The 23,665-nt window shown below is 35.3% G+C and overlaps 1 protein-coding gene across 1 annotated transcript; it reads left to right on the forward strand.

Annotated features, from left to right (window-relative positions):
- Positions 1-6,179: 6,179 nt before the first annotated feature.
- Positions 6,180-19,090, forward strand: LOC149802113 (uncharacterized). The gene is made up of 3 exons (XM_089956896.1): positions 6,180-6,260; positions 18,392-18,740; positions 18,954-19,090. The coding sequence occupies exons 1-3, from the start codon at positions 6,225-6,227 to the stop codon at positions 19,088-19,090; spliced, it is 522 nt and encodes a 173-aa protein (XP_089813022.1). The 5' UTR covers positions 6,180-6,224.
- Positions 19,091-23,665: the final 4,575 nt, after the last annotated feature.

Below are 23,665 nucleotides of genomic sequence, written 5' to 3' on the forward strand. Positions count from 1 at the left end.
AATTCCAGGTCATGCAGATGAAGTTAAGCCCAAAAAATATTTTTACAATGACATATACTTGTCCTAATTTTGGTCGCTTGATGTAAAAGTTGTACAAAGTTTAAATCAGCTTGAAAAATGGATTCTACTTCCATGGTACTCAGTCTGACACCTGTGCTGTCCAATAAAAACTTAGAGTTAAAGAAATGCAACTGTAACCACCTATGATGGGAGATTTGCGCTGGGATTATCAATGAGAAGGAACCACCAACATTAGCATGAAATTATATGTCGACCTCAGACTGTTTAAAGAACTTGCAGCGTTCCAGTGAAAAGTAATAAATTGTAACCCACAAAGTTTTAAAGTCAGCACCTTTTAGTTCTGAAAGCCACCAGAAAACAACAACTATCCGTACCTTAAATTTTGATTCTTTTTAGCTACCATAGATTTGATCTCTTGGTTCTGGACAAATACGGTAATCATGTGATCTGTCTCTTGCATAACATCATTGGCCATTATAAGATGACAGACTGATGATTTGTTACAGTGATAGCGATTTTAAGAAGATATAGATTCTATCTGAGAACATAGAGTACAGCCATTATTTGGAAACAATGATATTCATGAGTGTATTTTAAAGTAGAGTACTCTTCAGCAGTCCCGAGATTTTCCCAAAATCAACTGGTGATGTGCAGAACTAGCAACTTACGGTCATGTAGTGAATATAAGATAAGTACATGATAGGTGGCTCTATGCAGAAAAAAATGCCAAAAATCAATACCTTGATACCACAGAACCTATGATATCATAAGGAACCTACCATACCAATATTAGTACCCCTTCAACCATGTTGTAGCTACTTGATGACATAACCAAAGCTTTTATTTCCTCTGGTCAACACTGATTCCTATGGACTGAGAACTCATTCATTATCAGTTGAAAAAGATTAGATTTATTTATTGTTGTTATGATTTATCACAACAAATTAGCATAACCTCAGATGAGTCTTTTATTGACCAGACAAAACAATAAAGACATTAATTCAACATGATTTGCAGGATATACAAGCATAGCATGCTACCTAAATTCAGTGGGACAAACCACTTAATGTAAAATATAAGCAAGCAAATCATTTAAAAAGGCAGCAGTTAAAAGGGAAGTTAGTATTAGGTTAACTAAAAATGTGCATTTTAGAACTTGATAGATGCTAAAAAGAAAACAAAATGTCTAAGTAACTTAAATCTGAAGGTAAATTAGATTCAAAGTGAAGCAACACTTTAGGAATAAAAGCATGCTAAGATGCAGATAGGTTGTAAACCTTTTAAAAACAATAAGCCCAGGTGGTAATAGTGGGCAGTTCAGGTAAAACAAAAATATAACACAGATATTACTTGTTTTTCGTGACAGATGGGCAAGGGCAGGACTATTATCTCGAGATATTATATTACAGTATTTACAATTCAAGGGTAAAATAATTTTGATTCTTCCTGAAAGTGATTCACTGTAATCCAATCGATATGACCTCATAAAAATACTAACCACTGTTCAGGCATCCAGTCAGCTATTCAACATGCTACTCAGAAGGACTATTGCATTTTGTAACACTATTTAGATTTGTGGAATGCATTTATAAAGTTTCATGTTCAGCTGTTAGCATTGATGTTTAGGGATGGCTCTTTGTTATTTTAATTTATGCATACTTACAAGAAAAACTTATTTTTTATTGTATATTTAAGTTTAATCTGCATCATCTACCTTTTATCTTATTTACATCGTAACCCTTAGTCTTTCCTACATGTATATGATGGCAAATAAAGAGTTTTACTTTAACAATTTAATTTTTCCATACCTTTTTGCTGAATCATGATGTTTAGGTAGTGCTGTACAGTTTTGTATTTAGCATATTGTTTGATTTTTAAAGAAAACAAATTTCCCTGGGATTCTTTACTGGTTGACCTGGCAATTTAAAAAAGACCTTGTATATCTTAGGTATTATTAGAAGAACTTTTAATTCCCTTTTTTTTTTGGTGATGATTGATGGGGGGTGATATGAGTTTTAGAGAATACAGCTTGGCCTTATTTCAGATATGTACCTATAAAAAAAACTGCTAGCTCCACTTGTTCATTTTCACTTCCTGTACTTCAGAGGTAAATTGTTAAAAAAATGGAGCTGATTTTTTTTTAACATTTTAGATTTTGGTAATTCATTCATTGTATCCTCAGAATCTGGTACATGTATTGTCCAGTCTGACAGAATTCCTTTTCTCTATGTTAATAACTGCTAAAGGTAGTCTACTTTAGACTAATTCAGGCTGGCTTTTTTAGCACATGGGAGTAGTCATTTTGGTTAATTGTGTGCTTAGATTATGTACAGTTTGTACAGTACAATAATATCCAAAGAAAATTTAAGCTATAGTACTTGAAAGTAACATAGAGGTATGTCAACATTCTCTGCACTGTGCATGTTGCAAATGTAACCAACTTTCACCTTAATCTATCACTAAGTTCATACTGTTTGTAGAGTTCCCCCTTAACATATTTTGACCCGTTTTCTTACTTTTCTCATGTAACTTCATGCCATTTAGCGATGATTATTTGCAAGACAGTTTTGAGGTTCCAAAACATTATATTGAAGAGACTGAGCAGGGTCACATTACCATGTGAACTGGGTAACTAAGTCACCTAAAAAACGTAAACTTTGCCTTCTTCTGTAAGAAGAGCAAAATAGACTTTGCTCTGTGACTTACAGTGAGTGACAGTAATTTATGACTTTTGAGATGCTTCTTCACCATAGCCAGGTAGTTTTGACAGTGTTGTGTTGTAGCTCAAGGCAAAATGGATTGCATGTGGTGTTGATACCAGTTGTGCAGACTGATAAACTCTTGCACATTCACAGGCACATGTTTTAATAGCATACTGACCATTAACCCTTTCCTGAGCAAGTTATCACTCCCTGATTTCCACAAGTTATAATTTGATGATAAAAACATAACTTGTTTTTTGAAACTTAAACATCAATATGTAAATAGTAATGTGTTTTAAACATTTTTTTTTAAAAATTTGTTTGTTAGTATGCCTTGAGTAATGTAAAATTCTATCTAGAATAGCTGACCTTGTCCAAGATCAGTGACATTTTTTTATAAGTAACATTCCATAACTGTTCGGATTAATATCTTAAGCTGAATCAAAGACATTTCATTTTCTTCAAATAACTAGATCATGTGTAAGTGATGTTTGACACATGTTTTATTGTAACTGACCTTGTAATTGTTCTAGGACAATGAACTTTTGACCCTCATTTGTTTTTGTTTTTTATGTCTTAGTTTTTTTTTATTATAAATCTTGTTTATTAGAAAATTTGTTATTGGTGTGATGCCATCAGAGCAAAATCAAGTAGTATTATTGCTGTGCAGTATTTTGATTTGGGTGAAATTGTTTAATTCAAATTGATCTTGTCTGGAAATACAAAGTGTTGAAAAATAATATTCTTGGAATAGAGACTTGGATATATAGTGAAATTCAAATAAGGATGTATTCTTGGATTATATTTTTGTGATTGAACAAAAGACTGTTGGCACAGCACCATGACACAGGTCATCACAGGCATATCAACGCCTTCAGCACTGGATTTAGTTTGGAATACCACTAAAGTTTATTCAGAACTTTAATCATTAGGACTTGTGTTAGAAAGTCTATTATTATTTGGGATTTAATTTGCAATAGAGTAAATAGATTGGACAAATAGATTAAGGACAATATACAATTCTTTGAAAGCAAAGTGTAAATATTATGTGATAGAAGATTTAGCTTCAAAAATGTAATCATGTAGGTAAGAAACATATGGGACAATTCTTTGCAGTAGAATTCAAGAAATGCTGTAAGTTCAAGGCTGTTTTCGTATCACACTCATTTGTGTGAAAATACAGCAAAGGCAGTAAAGCAAATATATTTAACCATTGCATGATGTTACTACAAGTACTTAGACAAATAATAAAACCATAAATCTGCAATACTATCATTGGACTGTTGTAACAAAGGTAGAATGTAAGTGGCGATATAAAGAAAATCCTTTTTACAAATAGACACATGTCGTTCATTATGGTGCCATATATTTTCTTGGCTGTGTTGATTCAGTTGGAAAGAACAGTCTAGTTCATTCATATGTGGACTTTAATGCTTCATTGTGTTGTCTGTGAATACTTACGTAAATATTTTCTTTGCAACACTGAAAAAGGACTAATATTTTGGTATGAAGATACTTGTGCAGTTGCTTCCATGCACATGTTACAAGGGTTGTTTCAGACTAGTTTAGAAATCTTTTCAGCTGCCATTTTATAGTGAACTTTCAAAAAGTAAAACTTTTTGTTTAAGTGGTAGCTGGTTAATCAATTACAATGCTGTAATCTAGTTACTCATGTCAGTTTAAATTCTTTACAATGCATAGTTTCCATTGCACTTTTAAAGTCATATGGCAAAAAAACACTGTATATGTTATCGCTCCCTCCAACAAGCTTTCAAGTATGATTACACCATACTTGAATAAGATAATTTTTGTACACATTCAAAAATGTGTTTTTGATAAGCATATAACATAATTTTCTATTTGAAAATACATTATTGCTTAAAACCAATGTCAAATGCAAATATGCATACTGAGAAATAGAGGACATAATTCAAGTAAGAGAATGAAAGCACACACACACAAATATATATATATATATATATATATATATATATATATATATATATATATGTATATGTATATATATATATATAATAAAATGTGTGTTTGTGTTGTCTAAATATTTACTTCATACAAGTATTACAAAAGCCACAAAGCACACATGACATTGTAAATTTCAAAGAGTCTAAGTATGTTTAACATTTTTTAATGGAAATGCTTGGAAATGTTTAATTGCTCAATGAAGTTTTTTAAATGCTACTTGTATATTGGTCCAGATTTTGGTCGGACAGAGACAACTACCATGATGTCAGGGCTACCAAGGGGATGAGGCTTTTTATAGGGTAATGAAGACGTGAACAAATTACCGGTAAAAAGTTTTAACAAACATATTTGCGAGATATCCTACCTTCATTTAACTCGATGGCCAGATATCTATTGTTTCAAAATATTGGAGCTTTTCTTTGGGTTTTACACCACCATTGGTAGCAATCTTAAGCATGAACTTTTTTGTTGCAAGCAGGAAACTTTCACAGCACAATAAATATGTTCCAATCATTATGAAAAATGAAACAGTGATTTTATTTGAGTTTGTTGTAGACTTACTTTGGTCAAAGGTCTTTGGCTTGCTTTAATGAAGGTGCATGTGTTTTTGAAGGCGCTGCTAAAGGCCCTCTTTTGAAGTACCGAACAAATGCCCATTTCTTATTGCTATGGCAACATCAAGTAATTGTAGAACATTGAGACAGAAATTGTTTATCATTTGCTTAGTATATATACAGAATGATCAGTGGTAATCAAAGGTAATCAGTTTTCTATTTCAGCAAAGCTATTTTTTCTCTGGTACATTTTTCAAAAAGAAACAAAATTGACATTGTCTGGTCAATAGTAGTCGTTCCTGTTCCTGCCTTCAGAGGATGTTGATTGTAGCTGATCAGGTAGCTGTACTATTTTGGTTATATTACGGCATAAGGCCAGATATCAGCATAAGCCGATTATGATATAACAATGCCGTGTTAGGTGGTTTGTCAATATGAACAAAGGATTTGTTTTTGTAACAATAGATTCCAGTGCAATTTTATATCCATGTTTGTGGCTTCCTGATTCATGGTGCCTTTGAAATTTGCGACATTGGTGAAGCCCAGCGTGATCCCTGAGAGATGTCAAAAGATAGGAACCAAGACTAAAATGCCTTCAGTATTATTTCCCTTGCCACAGTGACATGCAAAATGGCAACTGTCGTTTTTACTGTCAGCATATTAATTTAAGATATTTTGTTAGTACTTGAATCATCAGATTGTATCAGATATAAACAAAATGTTTTGTACTCTAGTAGTTTATAGACCCTGCTGAAATTAAACTTCCTTCCTGTCAGCCAATTATTGAATATTCATTTTTCACATGTTTCCTGACAGATGCTTTTGGGACTAGGAATACCTACATTTTGTACATATTCATTTAGTCATGTAAATTCATGTAGCGATTGAAACAAAGGTGTCTTTCTCTTTCAGAAATGTTAGATGAAAAAGCAGTCAGAACATTTGGATGAAACAAGAGTGAGTCATGACAGAACTATTTATACAGAAGCTGGATGAACAGGTCAGAATCAATGCAAATTCAATGTACAGGTCAGAATCAATGCATATTCAATGTACAGGTCAGAATACAAATTCAGTGTACAGGTCAGGATCAATGCAAGTTCAGTGTACAGGTTAGAATACAGATTCAATGTACAGACCAGAATCAGTGCAAGTTCAATGTATAGGTCAGAATACAAATTCAATGTACAGGTCAGAATCAATGCAAATTCAGTGTACAGGTCAGAATCAGTGCAAGTTCAATGTACAGGTCAGAATACAAATTCAATGTACAGGTCAGAATCAGTGCAAATTCAATGTACAGGTCAGAATCAATGCAAATTCAAGAATGATTAAAATGTATAGAATCGTGAAAACTTTAAGAGCTGTTTTGCAGTTATTAGCTTTGAGGAGGTATAAAAATGGATGGCAGTATTTATTGTATTATATAGTTTGGAACATGGTCTTTAGTTGTCTGTGGCTGAGGCTAGAAAAGAAATGATGATAATTATGCATTAATAAATAATTACAGTTATTTAATAATTACACATGATATATGCTGAATTGTTGATAAAAGGCTGAAGTGACTAATTCTTGCAGTAGGTCTGAAATGAAGTTTATAACAATTTTTAATGCCATGCACTAGGAAATCTTATAGGATTACAATCACTAAAACCTGTAAGTATTTGAATATATGTTAATTGATAGTGAAATGTATTAAGATAAAAATGACTTAGAAATCTTCTAACAATGGCTATCAACCAATTTAAATATACCAGTGTGTGTATGTATATATATATATGTATATATATATATATATATATATATATACACACACACACAGTGTGACCCCGCTATAGCACGCTCTGTTATAACATGAATTCTGATGTAACACATTCATGGTGTGGCTCCCAAAATTTCATATACATGCATTTTTCTTGTATACAAAAAAAATTCTTTCTTAAAAGTACGAAAAAACGTAAAACTGTATTATAATTTTGAGGAAGAGATTGCTTGTAAATAATACAAGACAATCATAGCATGGCTCCTGAAATTTTTGTGTATTTTTCTCGTACATGAAAAAGTAGTTTTTTTTTTAAAAAGTACAAAAAATAACGCATAAAAAGTTTATTCTGTGATCACGTAGGTCTTCGCCACTGTCGCAAATTTGGATTGTTTTTCAGTATTGGCGGCAAAACATACCATGTGGCAATTTTTTATTTATTGGCGACGTTGTTGGCTGTTTAAACTTTAATATACAACCATTGGTTTGGAGTGCAGAAATTCAGAGGCCCCTTGAAAGGAAGTCGCAAACTGGATATAAAATGCACTGAAATTTATCTATTGTTACATAAACAAATTCTTTGTCCATATTGACAAACCATCTAAACAGTGTATTGTTATATCATAATCCGCTTATCTTGACATCTAGCATGAGTACTGTATGTTGTGAAATATCCGTATTTTTGTTGTTGACATTTCTGGTAACAGAGATCAACCGGACGAGGTATTATCTCGTAATCTATCTTTCATCGGATTTTCGGCCGCTCGCTAGTAATTAAAATATTTACAAAGACTTACCGTTGTATGTGGATGGTAAGTAAAATTCCTCTTCTTTTCACTCAGAATTAAATCCTTCAGAACTCACATTTTTTGTAATAATCCCTGTCATCAAACCAGAACACCTGCATCTCTATGGTCCATTGACACTTTTTTAATTTTCAGACACATGCGTGAAAGGCAGCATCACGCTGCTACCACAAATGTAAAAAAAAATAAAAAAATTAATTCTACATCTTGCTTATTGGTTTATTCAGTAGGCATGGAGGGACAGTGACTAGAATAGTCCAAATGATGGCCAATTCCTTTTTAAAAATGTACCCAGATAAAATTGTTTGCTGAAATTTCAAAGGAAACAGATTACCTTTGAAGCACCGATTGTTATGAAAACGTACTCAGCAAATGGAAAAAAAAAAAAGTCTCAATCATGCAATACAATTATTTGATGTTGCTGCCGCAATAAGAAATGGGCATTTGTTTGGTTCTCCAAAGCTGTCCTTTAGCGGTGACTTCAATAACGCATGCACCCTTCATCAAAGAAAGCCGACTACAGTCTTTTTATCAAAGGAAGTCAGTACCAAACTTAAATGAAAGTGATGGAATCTGATGGAATTTTGCATTTTCCAAATGACTGGAACACACTAACTGTGCCGTGAAAGTTCTCTTTTTGTAGGGAAAGAGTTTATGCTTACGAACGCTACCAATGGCAGCTTAAAATGCAAACTAACTTTTACCGAGCTGGTACATACTGAAAAGTAAATGTGCTTAGTCATTCGTTACGTGATTGTGCTATATTTTTCCACTGAATTCAGACCAATATGACCTGTGACAAAATTATTGAATATTTTAAAGCTGTATGTGTGCATATTTTCGATGGAATCAATTATATTGTGGATTCAATGTATATGATGAAGTTTGCGGGTGAGTACACGGTGTTGATACTATTCATGCTATACATTAGACATGTATATATAAACAGTGTTCACATGTATGTACCAATTCGTGGTTTTCTAAATAAAGTAAACTATTATATATGTCTTCTCTGTTTTCACTATAGGTGTATTTCTCATTTAATATGCATTGATTTAAGATGGTAACTGTGCCGATGAAGCACGTATTTTACTGCCCACATTTATTACTTACACCCACTCCCCACAATTTTATTTTTGGTACATGCATAATTTTCTCCAGCTAACTGACCTGGTTGCTTATAACACGCTTCAGTCTATAACGCGGTCAGGTTCTATGGCTCCCAACTACCGTGTTATAGCGCGGGGTCACACTGTATGTATGTATCTATATATATATATATATATATATATAGTATTTTAATAGTAAATTTGGTCTAATATAGAAAAGAAAGATGGCAAGAAGATAAAGATATGATCTGTACATGCTGTCTAGATGAGATATTGCAATAGTCATTTAAATTATAATAGATCAGTTATCCTTAGAATGAATTTTACATATTGGACTTTGCTTTCATTTTACATACATTATCTATACTCACTTACAAGTTGGGTCTAACTGCAAACAGATAGACCATAGACCCTAATCTGCTTTTATGTAACACATGGGCAGATTGGGGTCTAAGTTGTGATTAGTCTTAACAAATTACATAGACTCAGATCTGCTGGTACATTGTGCAATGGCAGAGCTAGGGTCTTTGCATTTTGCAGTTGGGTCTGACTTATAGGTGGTTATGTGTTATGTGTTTAATATTTTGTAAGAAAAACATTCTGGAAGACTCCTGAGTCTTCATTTTTTCATGATTGACTATTTTTCACCTATGATGCCTATTGTCCAGATTTTATTGTGACACTTATGGTTTAACTAGAAAATGGACAGTTATATGTATTTCTATAACATCTCTGCCAGAATTGCACATGGAGCCAGCCAGCAGTGCTGGATCAGCATGATACAACCACACCCTATTCAATCTGGAATGCATCAAGGTTTGCTCTGTTTGCTCTCCTGACCATGAGATCTCTGGCAATATGTGCTGATGATACAGCATCATTATTACCTTTTGGCATTACATTCCAGTGGACTTGCAAACCAAAGGAGGATTATATCCCATTTGCGGAACATTCTGACTTGAAGTGTCTGGCAAATTCTGATTTGACACTTGAATGGTCCGAATTTATTTTCAAAGCCAGTTAAAAATGCTGGAACTCCTATTTAAACAGAGAGGTTAATCCCTATCGGCTATAGAGTATGTAAATGGTATATCCCAGAATGTTCTTTGACATAAAAATGCTACTAGAGGACTCTGGATCAGATTTAATAATTTCTGTTATCTCATATATTCAGTACAAACTATGCTGTGGTCAGATAGATCAAAATGTTTAGACACTTGGAAAGGGCCCCGAGTGGCCGAGTGGTCTAAAGCGCTCTCCGTTACGGATCACTGCCATCTCACCTCTGTCTGCGTGGGTTCGAGTCTAGGATTCGGCCAATGTGGGTATGTGAGAAAGCTTGCCAGTAGCTTCTCGTGGGTCAGTGGTTCTTCCTGGGGTTTTCCTGGGTTCTTCCTCCACCATTAATACTGGCCTCCATGCATAGCCAATCGTGTGCTGAAAAATGGCGTTAAACCCCACAACAACCACAACAACAAAGACACTTGGAATCTTTATGATTATGGATATCCCTTAAGTGTTATTTTATTCTCACTTGGAATTCCCTTTTGGTCTCACGTATATATCATTTGCCACATTTAAAACAGGTGAATAAACAGATGACATTATGTGTAGTACAATATCCTCTAAGCTTTGGTTTATATTTGAGGTTTTTAATGTGCTTCTAAAGATTTTAGATTTATACATTTTCATGCAGAAGCTGTTGTTAATGATCTCGCAGAGTAATACTTTGTTTGCAAATCTTTTATGAACCTCTCACGGACAAGACAAAGTGATCATTTGAACAAATGAGTCAACCAGAACAATTCCCTCTAATGAGTTACAATTATAAACAAACTGGTCAGAGACCAGGGGTGACTAGATCACCCTAGCAGATGGGAGGGAATGCCTCCACATCCACTCAATCATCCTCCACCTTAAGTTACTTTAAAAGTCACCATTAAGGAGATTTTTAGTGTCCACTGTCAGCCAGATTGAGAGGGTCATCAACAGGATAGCTGACCATTTAGTGGTGAACACCCTAACAATAATAATGCAGACATAATACATCGCCATATCTTTAGAAACTCTGCATTTTGCAATATTAAATAACACAAAAACATACACAGCGACAAGATTACAAAAACAAACACCATGAAATTACAAAACAAAAACATGCTGACAATAATTAAGGAAGTAAACATTATTAAATCTTGAAGTCTGTTCTTCAAGTCAAAATAGGTGAAGGAAGTCACATTGTCCCTGTGCCTAAGATGTATGCACAATTCATTCAGAGTAGCAGGGTCATGATATGCAAAAGAACATTGTCACAGACCTCATTTTCACAGTGGGAAGAATGAGAATGTGTGTGTTGGAAGTCCAGTCTTGAAAGTAATAAGAAACAAGTGTTTTAGTGGCATCAGCTGAAAGAAAATTGCGAATGGAGCTGATGAGTCTCATTTCCAGTAATGCAGCCTTGAATATGTTCATGACATGTATTGTTGATGTAATGAGAGTGTACTGTCGAGAGTGACACCAAGGTTTCATACTGACTATAAATTCATTGCTGATACTTATTGTTTGAGGTAAAAGATGTGAATGAGAATGTCTTTGCCTGGTGATCAGGATGGCTTCAGTTTTATCATCATTTATCTGCAGTTTGTTACATGTCATCCATTACTTCACATCGGAAAAGTACCACTCTATGCCTTGGATGGTAACATCAACTTCAGTTGGGTATACAGATGTCAAAATTTGGGGAAATTTCTACGAGGTACCAGTCATCCTAACAATTGGTTACCCGGGTAGCCGATCAAAGGGAAATTGTATTGAATGTGAACCTGAATTGCTTTGTTGTAGGTTCACACATGCCAACCCACAAGAGAGGTATAAGCATAATTTATTACTAATGTAAGTGGCCAAAAAACAGAATCTGAGCATAAAAAGAGCAATTTAAATAGTACATGCCATAATTACAGAACACTATATGAAAAACATACTTATTTTATTTAATGTATTTATATTTGCTACTTACCTGGATCTGCAGTTAAAATTTGTTGTCACAAATCTGCTAAATCCATGTGGATTAGTAGTTAATATAAGAGTATAAACACAAAAGAAATTGATAAATTATTTATGCATAACACATACTTTAACTAGTCTACATGTCTACAGTAACTTTCACGAATAGTCGTAAAGTCCACAAATGATGACTGTTGTAGTATCCTTAACCTGCCATGGAACATCCCTTAATGATGGTCTGGTGCAACATATTTTTAAGTTAAACAAAATCCCTCTCCCTTAATATTTTTCAGTCAAATAACATTGAACAGTCACATCGCTTCAGCCCTTTTTTTAAAAATAATATCTCACGCCATTTATTTTCAATTTAGACTGGTCTGCTAAGTATTTAGTATCAAAATAGAATGAATCTATGACAAGTGGTTTCACATTCAAGAATTGCATCTCATTTCTTGAAACTATTTCATGTAAAAGTAATGCAGAAATTCATATTTACACACGTGGTCAATTTTTATTAGATTTTAGAGTGTTATTAAATAAAAAAGATTTCCCTTATATTTAAATATTTCAGTGAAAGTTTAATTCTGTGTAGTTGTCCATTTTGTTAATATTCTCCTAACATGGTAGAAGACGTGCATGTTACAGTAACCAAGTTTTTCTGTTTCCTTTGCCATGACAAAAATATCTGTCTTGGGTTTCCTGCTAATAAAAAAGGTCCAATAAATGAACATGTGAACAGTGGCCCTGACTTGAACACCTAATACTCGCTCCAGGGCCACAAACTTGAGTGCAAAATGGCATTAGCTAAATTGGACATTTATATTATGCTTGCTTTCTTTTATTTGAATTTTATTATGTATTTAAATTTTATTTCTTCGATTACTTCTTATTCAGTACCTACTGTTGCTGTTGGTGAAAGGTATTGAACTTGTTAATGTCATCAGGATCTCAAAACAAGTGCCTTTAAGTCATGAGACAAATGGCGCACAAACCATGGACAGGCATGAAGTTAGGACAGTCTGGCTTTAAATATCTGCGTTGATTCTTAAAAAGGTCATGTGAGAGAGGAGAGAAGTGTTCTCCATTGTATTATTATATAGTACATGTATGACAAGTAAATATTAAGCAACCATACTAACTCCTGTGATGATGAATAAATGCACACATGACACGATCCTCAAACTGTAATCATTATTTTGCTTTTTTGTTTTTGTTTTAATAGGTACCCGGTTGTTCATTTTATTACCGAGGTTATTATCAGTGGGTGGGTACCCGACTACCCAGGTACTCGTTGGCATCTTTAGTTGGGTAGCTAGATTTGTATATTTGAGTGTCATCATCTTACAATTGGTGAGACACTGGATGTTGATGTATGAAATTTGAGAGCAGCTGAGTGTATAGGATGAAGAGAATTGGGCAAAGAACAGAGCCTTGTGGAACACCAAAACATTGATCAACTGGGATGGAATGTTTTCCATTTATGGACATGATTTGTGTCCTGTTGACTAAGTAGGACTTGGAACATAGTAAGGCTGTATCATAAATACCATTTTCTTGTTTGGAATAGTTCAGAGTTGAAAGATGTAGTGTATTTAAGACAGTGAATTATGGATTTCTTTGTGATGACAGCAATTTCACCTCTGCATCAGTGGCATGGGAATGACTTGTTGGAGTAACTGGAGTTTGATCCACACACTTTGGCACATCACCTGAGTTTTCAGTCATGTTTCTGTTAGAAAAAAGACATCATTATCCTGACCTTTGATAAAGTTAACTATTTACATGCACCTTTCTGTGGGTACAACTGATTGGCATTGAATAATGCAATGTGTAGTGTTGCTCAGACTTCAAGGTTGATGATTTAAGAGGAATTTGAATTTAGTTTCCAGATTGACAGTTAAGCTCTCAAATTGCTATAAGGCAAGGGAAAAATGGAGAAACTGGAATTTTTCTCCAGTTCTATGCTGACCTGCTTTAAAATGTTTCTTCTTTTGCTCCCATTAACATTTAAATAAAGATAAATGTAGTCAGTGGTCATCAATCAAAATGCGGTATGGAGCACCAAGGAGTTATTTAATGCAATTCATGAGGGTCCATCGTAGCATAATGGGTTGACTGGCATCATGTTGAAAACAAAAGATGGTTGCTATATTGGTGGGGCAAAATGACTGAGAAAAGTCAAATAGTTCTCATTTCCAAAGCAACTACTGGTAAATTATGAAGCACATTCCAACAGAAAAGCCAATCCATGATGAAGACAATAATATAGATGAATACTGAGACACTTTCCAGTGGTTGTACTTTTTTAAAGCTGCATCATGCAGTGACCCTTTGCTTCCTCCCTTTCTGTTTGGGAGATGAATTGAAGAGGTTAGAAAACATTCAGTATAGGATTTACCCCATCACCTATCCATTTGAACTATTTTCTTGGTACATCCACATCAAGAACCATCCCAGAGAAGTAGGACAGATTTGAGAGGAATACTGGAGTCACAGTCAGCATGGCAAATATTTATTTAGAGCTCTTGTCTAGAATGAAATTATGTATGAAGAAGTTCAGCATTTTGTTTGTTGTATGACTGGGACAGTCACATGGCCATCCACTCTTAATAAAACATATGTTAGAAAATAGTCAATTTTCAGTTACTGGTGTCACACCACTGTTACCTTAACTGGCTAACTTTTTTCTCTGTTTGAAGAAAAGAAGCTTGCACTTATAACAGTTAAGGGATATCGTCCATAACTTTTAATACCTTTACCAACAATGAAGGATTCCATTGGTCACAACAAGGATTTTACCAACTTGTTGACCAATTATGACATATTTCAGGCCACATTTTCTTGTCTTGTTACCTTGGCTCAAATCCTCTAATTTGGAGCCTATGTCTGCCACCCCATTGAAGCAGCTGTCATGCATGACATGCTTCTTTATGGCTGTTGCCTCCAGGATTAGCAGTGTCCATGCCCTGTCTGTGGATCTCAACTCCCTACAGGTTCTTTCTGATGATTCATTTGTTCTAATGATGCAGCATGGCTTCATGCATATAACAAACTGCCATTGACCAGCAACCAGAACATAGCAATACATCCCCTCTTCATGTTTGATACTTTGAGAGAAATGAAGTTTTGTAGGACTTTGTATGTGTTCTCAGATACTTCTGAAATGAATGTTGAACCTCTGGGCTAGATTGCCAGGGGCTTTTCCTACCACTGAAGACAGGAAAACAAAATATAACCCCACAAGCAATGGACACTTGGTTAAAGGGAGTTGTTAAGTCAGCATACTTGCAGATCTCATAGCACTGGCTACAACTTCTGAAGAATTAAGCTTATGAAATAGGAGCAATTTTCATAAGTCTGGCCATTGAGCACAATGTCTCATTTAAAGACATGGTGGAGTCTGTTGGCTGGCACACCCAGTCAAATTTCTGTACATTCTACTTGTGTGACATGGTCTTGCAAGAACAGAGCTGACTCTTGTTGGGCTCTGATTGCTGTCCAGACAGTCATCAGGCCAGTAAATGACAGCACAACCACACCATCGAGTGTGACTGGTCGACTAAAATGTATTCACCTGTGAAACTTTTGATTGTAAACAATTGCCGGGTACAGGAACCCACTGGGTCCTTCCATGCACACGCATAATTACATAATGTTCGTTGTGCTAGCTAGCAGTAAGAGAAATGTTATCCTTTTAGTTGAGTACTCATTATGCTCCTATGGAGTGATCCAGGTGGAGCATTGATGCTCAGCATTTCATCCCCTGTTACCTGTTCTCCTAACTGGCAATGTATTAGATGTAGAAAGGAAATTTTGTAGTAAATTGTATTTCTCCAAAAATGATCACATCCATGTTAAGCCCCCCCCCCACCTTTCCCCACAATATGAGCATCCAGCCTAACTGAGTGGTGAAGTTTAAAATGGCTACAGCTGGGTTACAGGTTGTCACCTAGGGCGTTAATATGTAAGAGTTGGTTCCCTTTCCCGATTTGAGCTAAGCAGACATATTTTCTTTTATTCTTTTATAGGAGGGCTGAATTCAGGAGGTAGCAGACATTAGTATGATAAGATCAGTATTTTTGAAGAAACATAAATTACTACAAAATGTCATATTCCCAAATGTTTAAACTCTGTAGCCACAATTCACAAGACACAAGAGGTGTGGAAGTTTATTTTATGTACTTACAAAAAAAACAAAATATGTGAAGCTGCAGACCAAGTTAAGAAAACGAGATACTAGTAGCAACAACTAACTTTCATTATAATCCTCCAAGACTTATTTGTAGACCTATTAAATAAAGCTTTCCCTTTCAACTCTACTGGAAATACCTGTGAATGTATTGTTCCGTTTTGAGGTGGTAAAGCTACTTGCTGTGGAATATTGTTGTTATGGGTGGGTAATGTATTTGGTGCAGGATGAACCTGGCAACACCTCAGGAAGAACTATTGACTTATGGGTAGCTACTGGCAAGCTTTCTCACATGCTCACATTGGCCAAGCCCATACAGACAGAGGTGAAATTTCAGTGACCTGTAAAGGTGAGTGCCTTAGACCATTTGGCCACTCAGGGCCCCTAACTGTGAAATACCTTTATTTAAACTCCAATTATAAGTATAAAATAAATGTAAACCCAGTTTAGTTTCCTGAAAAAGAAAAACTGATAATAACCTACATACATTTTTAAGCACTTTGGATCACACAAGATAATCCACTGTTGTTAGAATAGGATTTGATTTGCATCACTACTTTGTTTTCCTTCTTTATACACTTAGGCAGTAAATAGAAAATAATCCTGCAGTCAAATGTTGGTTTGATGTAATACTGATGGAATTGATTTTATAATTGTCAATGGAGGGCCCCTAGTGGCCGAGTAGTCTAAAGCGCTCTCCGTTACGGATCACTGCCATCTCACCTCTGTCTGCATGGGTTCGAGTCTCGGATTCGGCCAGTGTAGGTATGTGAGAAAGCTTGCTAGTAGGTTCTCATGGGTCGGTGGTTCTTTCTGGGGTTTTCCCGGGTTCTTCCTCCACCATTAATACTGGCCGCTATGTATAGCCTATCATGTGCTGAAAAATGGAGTTAAACCCCACAACAAAACAACAACAACAACAACATAATTGTCAATGGGATTCTTTACTTAATTCTGCCAACTGTCTCAGTATGAAAAGTTTTTTATTTGTCATTACTTTTTACATGTTTATAGCTTAGACACTTTGTTGATGGAACTGCTTAATCATGAGTTGTAAAGTGCATCAGCTGATTTTTATTGAAAATACCTTATTGCCTACTGACAATACCTTGCTGCCTACTGACAATACCTTACTGCCTACTGACAATACATTACTGCCTCCTGACAATACCTTTCTGCCTACTGACAATACCTTTCTGCCTACTGACAATATCTTGCTGCCTATTGACAATACCTTGAGTTAATTCACATGATAATTAGGGTAATGAATGTCTTTTCATGACTGTATGGTTGACTACTCAGTCACTAGGTTTTGTGTACAGGTAAACCATTTATTGGTTTACATTCCAGCTTGAATTTGTTATTTCTTGTCTTTAGGAAAAGCTTGCTTTATACCCACAAATATTTTGTGCTGTTTAAAATTTCTGACTGGAGGGCTGACTGTTGGGGTTGGTTATGGTACATACATACATACATATATACATACATACACATGGTCAGCAGGCCAATAACTGTTATGCCATATTTTATCTTTTTGAAGACTATAGTTCAGTCATGTTAATTCAATCTCAGACTTGCTTTTAACACTAGAACCTCAATATGAATGATTTATTGCAAGTGACTAAAAACTGTCTTGATTGACACAGATTAGTCCTCACTCTTTGTGAGCTTCAGATTAAACTGTAGGAGTGATGCATTTTATCATTTTACAGAGATCATGTACATTTGCTGTATGCAAACATTTGCTGAAGTACTTTTTTGGGAAGAGCTTGAGTCACAGTGTTTCAGAGTCTGTCATGAGTGCTCCGGCAAATACTTGTACACAGCAAACTGGCATATTTTGTTATGACTGTTATTCTTGCATCGATGACTAGGTACATAGATCATATTATTTCTTCCATGATAAAATTAGGGGTGGGATGGGGGGGTGGCATCCAAATAAATTTGTCAAAACATTGAGTTTTACTTGTTATCTGAAAAAAATATCCTTTGTAAATAATTTGTCATCAAGGATGGATTTATCATGTGATAAATATATTTACCTACAAATAAATGAGTTTTATGAAAACAATACAACTGTACATGGATGCCATTCTGCTGTTTGAGTACTGCTGACATCACAATTTTGCAATATCACAAAACACAACCCTAATCATGTAAGATGTCTATATGAATTTTCTGTGTGAAATTATATACTGATAAACCTCTGTAATTTGTGTGTCAGTATTTTGAGCTTAAACAGTGTTTTACTATGCTTATTCGCAGGGGAAAGAATGGGTCAAAGAGTTCACCTGCAAATGCTCCAGTCAGTTAAATGTTAGTTCATTGGATAAACCTGCAGGACTAAGTTCCAGTGATGTTCTGAAGATGATTCTGTCTAGGTTTAGTGAGGAAGATGTTTTTCAGTCAGAGCTAGTGTCTATCAGGGAACTTTTGAATTGTGATTCACAGTTTCAAGCAGGTCTGAAAAAAGAAAGTCTGCAAGAAAAGGTAGATGGTGCCTCTTCTGTGTTGAGCTTTAGAAAGCTCATTCTCATAGCAAGGTTTGTACCTGAGATGAGTAATACCACTGCAAGATTTCTCAGCCTTCAGGACTCAACAGGCAGCATTGAATGTGAGGTAAAACATAGTTTCTTGTGTATTATGTATGTATCATTTTCCCTCATTTTGTTAACATGAAACTTGTTTGTGCATGCATTTTTTCACCAAACTGAGAAAAACAACTTTGTTATAAGAATATATATGAAAATATATTTTCATTAAAATAAAACATATTAGTTAACTGGTACTTGTTACCTATAATGAAGTCCCTCTTTTTCTTTATCAGATATGTTACATAATTATAATAAATCTGGAGCTCATCCACTGCTTCAAAAATCCAGCTCTCACAATCTTAGCAACAAGAGTGTGAAGAAGTCATCAGACCACCTAGCTGGAAATGAGACAAGATCTTCATTTGGATAGTGGAATTGGCATACTTTCATAATGCCATTCATATCTCTGCATGTGTTAGAAAGCATGCTTCTTTTGGAATGTTGCAAAGCTGAATTTTACATGTGTTTTTCACTATTTTAGCAATTCTAAGTTTCTCACACTGGGAAGTATTCTCAAGCTGTGTTTTGGACTATGTTTTGTTCTACTTAATCATAGGTGAAGAATACATACTTAATTTGTCTAACTTTCTCTTATATATATTGCAATACCATTGATTGAATTACCTGCTGTAAGGCCTATAATACTTACATTCATCACATTACTGGACCAAGTATTTGAAGTATATCAGGTAATTGTCTAGTTCTGCATGCTATAAGGTTGTTCATGTTGTTAACTTAAACAGTTGTGTTTGTCATTAGTATACTCTTCACAGTAAATTCATGTGATGGAACTCAGGTTCCATCTGTATACGCCATTGTTTTGCTGTCTGTGTATGCACACTATGGGCAGGACAAAGTGCACAGGGTGCAAGTGTTTTATACTGATGGAAGATGACCATGCTACCTGTTGTATGAGTTGCAAGTCAGCTCATACCCATGACATCTTCATGATTATTATTAAGTGTACAGATGTCTGTCTTGGCCAAGCAAATGAGAGAGTGTATCAGTATTCCAGACATTAACACCTCTGTTAAATGTTTCCTTTTGGCAGTGACCTAAAAGGCAGAGAGCCCACCAGTCCAAAATAAAATGAACCACCAGTCTGTCCCTCACTGCCACAGCCAGAATAAGTCTTGGTGGTGTGAATTAATATGGACATACCAACACACCCTGGTACTATGGTGATCTGGCCAAGGATAGTCAGTAGAGAACTTTGACATTAGATGTGACTTGCCTATGGACCAGCTATGACACATCTTCAGCTTCTAGCTTGGAAGTAGGTATCATGATCTATTTCCTAATTTACCCAACTCCAGCTTAATGATTGAGTTATCTCTCAACGTCCAGAATTGCTAGTCTCAGCATATGCTCTGATTTGGACTTGTATTCCCTACATGACCTTTATCTAGTACCTGCATCCCAGAGGTATTGTGGACTGTGTCTAACATCTCCAGCACTAGCCCTGGCTCCATTGACAATGATGCTCCAGACCTGGATGCTAATTACCATTCCCTGCCCATCAGTGATCTGCTCAAAGACTGTGGAGATAACGGTGTCACAGTTTGACTGGGCCCAATGTCTAGTTTGCCAACCCTTTCATCCAGCTTCATCCCAGGTATCCCCGGAGACGCCTGTGTCATCAATGTTCCTTTGTGTTTGAGGACTCATGCTAATGAGAACTGTCTTTAATACTTGATTTGATGATGTCCAAAGAGGACTCTGCCTTACAAGCATTGATCAAGGCAGTTTTCTGTCTTCTGTAGCCTGTGTTTTGTCTGTCTCCTATGCCATAATTGGCAACTTACAAAATTCCCACATCTGTTAATCTGTTGGCTAAGAAAGATCAGCCATTGTTTAAATGGCTACCACAGTCTGGTTGACTCATTGATTGTTGAGTCATTGATTTGTTACATTGCATAGAGACAGCATCAAGAACAAAGTGTCAACAGATCATTCTTTTCCCATCAAATTCAATCAAGACTTTCTATAAGACAAAGTACATCTTTTTTCAACTGAGAATCCACCTGCTCAGAGCTGTTGCAAGTGTGGGAATGACAAATCTTGAGTGACAAATTGAGTTTATTGTGATGAAGTTGCCACTAGCATAGCATTCCATTGTAACTATTTCCTAGCTGGCAGGTCAGAATTGACTTTATCTGCCTTTTATCTAATCAACCTTTTATCCCAAAGGGTTCATTTTGACTTGGTGTGACTTTTAGCAGCAGTACAACAAGGTATAGGGTTAGTTTGACTTGGTTTGACTTTTAGCAGTAGTACAGCAAGGTGCCTTTCTGGGTCATTCAGCAGCTTCACAATGATGCAGCCATGCTACTTTCACCATAATTGTGGAAGAAGGGACGTTATCCATGCAAGCCATGTACAGATATATCCCTCATGAGTGGCTGAAAATGCTTAGGTTGTGCTTTATCCAGAATAAAGGATGTTACAGGTAACATATTTGAAGGAGGAACCAGTTTCTGGAGTAAAAAACACCTAGTCATAAATTGGGCATAACCACCAAGCCTCAATGCAGTTACAGTTTACAACCAGATGGAGCTTCAGTAGTAACTGAAGTATAGATGGGATTTGGCACTAGGGGAAATCACTCCTGTCTATATTCTACCTCACAGAGCAGATGACTTAGAACTTTTATTGCTCAAAACAAGTTTGGCAGGCCGAATTTCACTAGGTAGTAGATTTACTTCAAATGGATCATGATCAGGTAAGTATTATGGAAGAAACATAATTTACTCCAGACACTGCTATTTTTTGGTTGCAGTTATAAAAAATTCATTAAAATTTGATTAAATTCAAGCCAATTTAATTGCAACCATATGCTACATGGTACTTTTTTCAATATTTTTTGGTTGATCATTATTTCACCTTAGTAAGTCTTTAATAAGGGCTTCAGTTCATGTCATACCTGTGTGGGAGATAAATATAAATCAGTTTGGACAGGGGATATATAGAACCACAAATAAATATTGCATCAAATTTAAATTTAGGTCATTGTAATCTAAATTTGGGATTTAAAGGATGCATTCATTATATTGGAGCCATGTTTGTGTTTGTTTGAAAAGTGATAGATTTAATATATCTGAATATACATGTGAAATATTTTTTCAGTAATTGTTGTGTTTTGCAGATTTCTTGTTTGGCTGCAACAGAAGGATTGAATCAGCTTTCTTCCTGGGTACTTGTGCCCACATGGAATTTAATACAAAATAAAAATGGTACTTGCTGTTTTCTTCATAGCTTTTTTAAAGTCTTTTTTTTCTTCTAGATAAATCTGTTTTTACTCTAGGGATAGATACATTTATGCACTTTCATTGTAATGTCATTTACTTAGTATCATCAGTGCCTGTGTTATAGTCCCCAAATTCTACACCAGCTTTCATATTCTGCAATATTTTTGTTTGAAGAGTATTGCACGTTTGGCTAGTAAAAATGCCATCCTATGTATGTGGAAAGGAAGGGTAAAGATACCATGAAGAAGTAAGATTTGTGAAAGTGACTCAGCAGACCCGATTCACTAACACAGATCTTATCCCTACTGCGCATGTACATCTTATGCTAACAGCGCTTCTTTTCCCATAGGGCTAAATTTAATAATGACTTTATTTAAACAGGGTAACACAATTAGCTGAAGAACTAATCTGCCTTGAGGCCCTCATACAAAGACACATTTATATAGACACAAAAACACACATGCATATATATATATATATATATATATATATATATATATATATATATATATATATATATATATATATCGCAGCATGCATATACAGCAATACTTGTATTTACATTCTTTCCTTTCTCTCCCCCCACATGGACACTCGTTCATACATATGAAACCACAGTATACAAGATATATGCAGTTAGTGCCAAATAGATGAGACAGTGATTCCCAGGGGCATTCACATTCTCATACCATATTTCCTTGTTATCAACTTGACTCAACTATAGTTCCCCTCCCCCTTTCAAGGCTACAGAAACTTTGTGTGTGTGTGTGTGTGTGTGTGTGTGTGTGTGTGTGTTTGAGAGAGAGAGAGGGAGAGAATGAGTTATTGATTGGAATTTGTCACAACTCAATTGATGACTTAGAATTTGTTCTACTTAACTCCATTAAAATCCATAATGCTTGACACTTCAAATCCATTAATATTATATGTCTCATACCAGGATAAAAATAGGTCAGAATGATCTGTTTCACAATATCCCATAATATGTTAATTCAGTGTGTCTTACAAAAAAACAGTGAATGGCCACATTTTGTGACTAACAGTATCTTATAATGTAACTATATAAAGTCATCTGGTTCAGTGTCCAAGAATTCATGTACATTTTCTGTTAAAGTTATGAAACCCTCCATCATCATCTAGATAATGTTAATTGTCATCATCTAGTCATTGTAAATATCATCTGACTCATTTTATTGGCTTCACTCTGATATGTGGATGCTTATGTAGTGATGGAGCATGGGCTGCAAGTAGTATTTTGATCATACATTGTGTGAAATCTGTTAGAGGCTGCAACTGAACACATGTCAGTTGTATTGGCAAGATTACACAGAGTTCCACCAACCACCTTCTTTTACTTGGTACTGAGCTGGTATCATACTCTTGGTTTGATCAAAGGGTTGTCACATGGGAAAACAAAGAGGGTGCTGTCTTGCATGCTAAGGGATTAAGGTCAAATATTCACTGGAAGATGTGGAACTTTACTTTGTATTGAACAAGTATATCTACTAAATTCTTGGTTCAAGTAACAGGAATGTCAGCTTTTGGGAACATGCTGAGTGTTGCCATTACAAGCCAAGGGCTTATCAGGCCATGTGCAGTGGCATATTACTTGGGAAATATCACCTGAAAATTAAATCAAACTTTTGGAAAAGGAAAATACAACTTAAATCAAAACTTTCATTGCATAGAACACAGTG

This window comes from Sinohyriopsis cumingii, chromosome 4 (genome assembly GCF_028554795.1).
Source record: "Sinohyriopsis cumingii isolate HCF-2022 chromosome 4, ASM2855479v2, whole genome shotgun sequence".
Lineage (NCBI taxonomy): Eukaryota > Metazoa > Mollusca > Bivalvia > Unionida > Unionidae > Sinohyriopsis > Sinohyriopsis cumingii.

Coding starts and splice junctions, on each gene's coding strand:
- LOC149802113 (XM_089956896.1), top strand. CDS start 6,225: ATGACAGAACTATTTATACAGAAGCTGGATGAACAG. Junction 6,261..18,391: donor TACAGAAGCTGGATGAACAG/GTCAGAATCAAT, acceptor GCTTATTCGCAG/GGGAAAGAATGGGTCAAAGA. Junction 18,741..18,953: donor CTCAACAGGCAGCATTGAAT/GTGAGGTAAAAC, acceptor TTTCTTTATCAG/ATATGTTACATAATTATAAT.